Source organism: Eimeria tenella, genomic scaffold, assembly GCF_000499545.2.
Source record: "Eimeria tenella Houghton genomic scaffold, Eth_scaff45, whole genome shotgun sequence".
In the NCBI taxonomy this organism is placed as follows: Eukaryota; Apicomplexa; class Conoidasida; order Eucoccidiorida; family Eimeriidae; genus Eimeria; species Eimeria tenella.
Genome location: NW_013543375.1, coordinates 170,664 through 174,236, shown reverse-complemented (window position 1 = coordinate 174,236; position 3,573 = coordinate 170,664). Strand labels below are relative to the sequence as shown.

General features: G+C 54.1%; 1 protein-coding gene across 1 annotated transcript in view; it reads right to left on the bottom strand.

Moving 5' to 3' along the window:
- The window catches only part of ETH_00009935 (transmembrane domain-containing protein, putative), a gene marked incomplete at both ends in the record, with an annotated part of 4,540 nt that continues 967 nt past the window's right edge, over positions 1–3,573 (bottom strand). Inside the window, 5 exons of the mRNA XM_013377064.1 lie at positions 1–228; positions 1,158–1,401; positions 1,755–1,927; positions 2,225–2,450; positions 2,750–3,024. Of these exons, the coding sequence (XP_013232518.1) occupies positions 1–228; positions 1,158–1,401; positions 1,755–1,927; positions 2,225–2,450; positions 2,750–3,024 (1,146 nt within the window). The remainder of the gene's footprint in view (positions 229–1,157; positions 1,402–1,754; positions 1,928–2,224; positions 2,451–2,749; positions 3,025–3,573) is intronic.

The window sequence follows — 3,573 nt, the reverse complement described above, 5'->3', positions numbered from 1 at the left end:
CTAGGGTATGTTTCGGATCCCCGCTCGGTCGCCGTGAATCCCCGCTAAAGACCCCACTTCCATTCCAACTTGCTGGAGGAAAGAACTGGTTTGTTGTTCATTAATTTCCGAAGATTGGACTTGGCGAAAAAGACTGACGTTTTCATAAGGGGGCAAAGGGGGGCCCCCGTAGAGGGGGTCTGCTGCGTGTTGGCCCTCCAGTCGTTTTTGAATTGCAGCCAAAATGTCCTGCAAACGCAACAGTTCAGGTCGACGAGTTTTCCATTTCTTCACAACTTTAATCCCTAATTGAGCTTTTGAACACTTTGCTTGCAACTTAAACGCTCTTGTTCTTAAATTTTGCATTTAGTCGGCTTTTATATTTTATTTGGGCTTCAAATTGCAATCAAAAAGACGCAAAACGCAAAAAAATCAAAGAGAAATCTTTTCCACTTTGCTGCATTCAATAGATATATTAAAAAACTGCAGCAAACAAAACCTCAAAACACAAAACCACAAAAAGATCCAAATGAACAGAATCATTAAACAGCAGGAGAAACGTCTAGCTAGCCAGCTAGCTATGTGGCTAGCTAGCTAGCTAGCGTGCTAGCTAGCTAGCTAGCTAGCTAGGTGACATGGCTGCCTTTCCCTCTGTCTCGCTAGCTAGCTCTACGTGCCAAGTCAGTCAGCTAACTAGCTAGCTAGGCAGCCAGTCAGCCAGCCAAGGCTAGCTAGCTAGCTAGCTAGGCAGCCAGTCAGCCAGCCAAGGCTAGCTAGCTAGCTAGCTAGATAGCTAGCTAGCAAGCTAGCCACCCAGCGAGCCAAAGCTAGCTAGATAGCTAGCTAGCAAGCTAGCCACCCAGCGAGCCAAAGCTAGCTAGCTAGCTAGCTAGCAAGCTAGCCACCCAGCGAGCCAAAGCTAGCTAGCTAGCTAGCCAGCTAGCCAGCTAGCCACCCAGCGAGCCAAAGCTAGCTAGCTAGCTAGCTAGCCAGCTAGCCAACACCCCTGGGGCGAAAGCGCAGAAGCCCTCCACAAGATCCCCAGAGAAGTCGAAGGAAAGCAAACGCGCCAAAAAAGCGAAGCAAAAGAAATAAACAAAACAAAAACAAACAATAAATAAACGAACGAAGAAAGGACTAATAAATAAATACTAAATGAGTAAATAAATAAAGCTCACGGCGTGCTTCTGGCGGGTGATGGGGTAGCAGGCCATGGCGGGCACAATGAGCAGCAGCAGCAGCAGCAAAGTGCTGCCGAAGCCGACGCGCAGCAGCAAAACCACTTTTTGGGGTTCGGGTTCTCCGATTTGTTTGCTGCCGTCATATCCGAAGTTGTCGAGCAGCAGCAGCATAACTTCGAGGGCAATTCCCGCGCAGATGTTGGCGAAAAACATGAACACTCCGGCGAAGCGCGCCTCGTGCCTGATCGCCACAAGGTTCGTTTATTGTGGCCATTGTGGACTTTAAAAAGCTTTCGAGAACTTAAATGCTTTTTCGGAAACTACTTTCGTTTTCGTCTTTCAATTCCGCGCAGACCGCGCCAAATTCCAACGAAAACCCCCACAAACTCCACCCGCCCGCGCCCAAACCCTAAACCCTAAACCCTAAACCCTACGCCCTGCACACCCACCGCGACGCTCCCACGAAGCCACGTGCAAAACCCTAAACCCTAAACCCTAACTCCGCGCAGCGCGAAACGCCCTCCCCAAGGAGCCAAGAACCCAAACGCAAAACCCCAAACCCTAAACCCTAAACCCTAAACCCTAAACCCTAACCTGGCTCCCGTCCGGAACTCGTCGTAGTCCACCACGTCCGGCTTCATGGCCTCGGGAGTTGCGAAGTATCCTCCCATTCCTAAACCCCCGATGATGGAGAGCGAAATGAACAAAGCGTTGTCTCCGGGTTTTACAATTAAGGCCGAAAGTCCCAGAAAAAACCCCACCCACACCTGCGCGCAAACCCTAAACCCTCAACCCTAAACCCTAAACCCTGGTCCGCAAATTCTTCGCCACGCGGGCTCCCTCCCCACTCCTTCGCGGCTCTCCCCCGAGCTCCCACCCGCCCCCAAACCCCAACCCGCACACCCTAGGGTTTAGGGTTTAGGGTTTAGGGTTTAGGGTTTATCCCCAAGTGTCCCGTGCACCCTTCCCCGCGCAATCCCGCAACCTCCCCGCTCGCCCCCCAGGGTTTACAGTTTAGCGCTTAGGGTTTGGGGTTTAGGGTTTAGGGTTTAGGGTTTGCTCACTCCTGCAAGCACAAACCTCCACTTCTTCTCCACCTTCAGGTAAGAACTGCCCAGGAAAACCCACAGGGGCATTCCGCCCACCGCGCTGGCCGTGAAGAGCAGCGGCGCCCAGTCGAAGGCCTCGCGGGATTGAACAACATGTTTGCAGAAGTAAGGCAGCAGCATGGGGGTCACTGCTCCGGCCATGATCATGCACGAGTAGGCCACCATCAGCAGGAAAAACGGACTGCGCGCAAACCCTAAACCCTAAACCCTAAACCCTACGCGCGCCGGGGGCGGCGGCGAGCGAAACCCGCCAAACGCGGCAAAATTACACCCTTTACTCGTCGAACGCCGGAACTTCCACCGAAACCCTAAACCCTAAACCCTAAACCCCAAACCCTCGTCCCTGCACACAACTGAGGCCCCACACTGGCGAGCCCGCAAAACGCGAGAAAATTCCACCGCATATCACCCAAATGCGAGCGTCCAACCCCAAACCCCAAACCCTAAACCCTAAACCCTAAACCCTAAACCCTCGCTCACACGTTGAGGAACATCTGCTGCGCGGAGTAAACGCCGGCGTGGAGCCACTGGGAAAGGGTGAGGGTTTGGGGAGGGTACTGAGGCTCTAGGGTTTCTTCTTTGACAACAAAAAGCATCAAAAGAGTTCCAAATAAAAACAAAAGTGCATAAATAAACCCTAGCAGCAAAAACCGAAAACGCGTGGCCTCCACTGAAGGCCCCAAACTCGAACCCAGCACTCCGTGCAGCAAACCGCACGAAGTCGACCCCACAGTGATCACCGACACCGCTATTGCCTGCGCAGCAGCAGCAGCAGCAGCAGCACATGCATTTTGCTGCTGCTGCGGGAGTGGGGAGCAGCAGCAGCGCCAGCGGAAGAGGGGATGCTGCAGCCGCGGCAGCGGTAGCAGCAGCACCTTCAAAGACACCAACACGTGTGACACTCATGATACACCAGCAGCAGCAGCAGCAGCAGCAGCAAATGCATATGCAGCAGCAGCAGCAGCAGCAGCAAATGCATATGCAGCAGCAGCAGCAAATGCATATGCAGCAGCAGCAAGTGCACATGCAGCAGCAGCAGCAGCAGCAGCACGTACACGACGACTACAAGTACCACACCTACACCACGAGCACCAGCACCCCCACCGCAGCCACGGCAACCACCATCCGCAGCAGCAGCCGCAGCCGCAGCCGCAGCCGCAGCCGCAGCAGCAGCAGCAGCAGCAGCAGCAGCAGCAGCAGCAGCAGCAGCAGCAGCAGCAGCAGCAGCAGCAGCAGCAGCAGCAGCAGCAGCAGCAGCAGCAGCAGCAGCAGCAGCAGCAGCAGCAACAGCAGCAGCAGCAGCA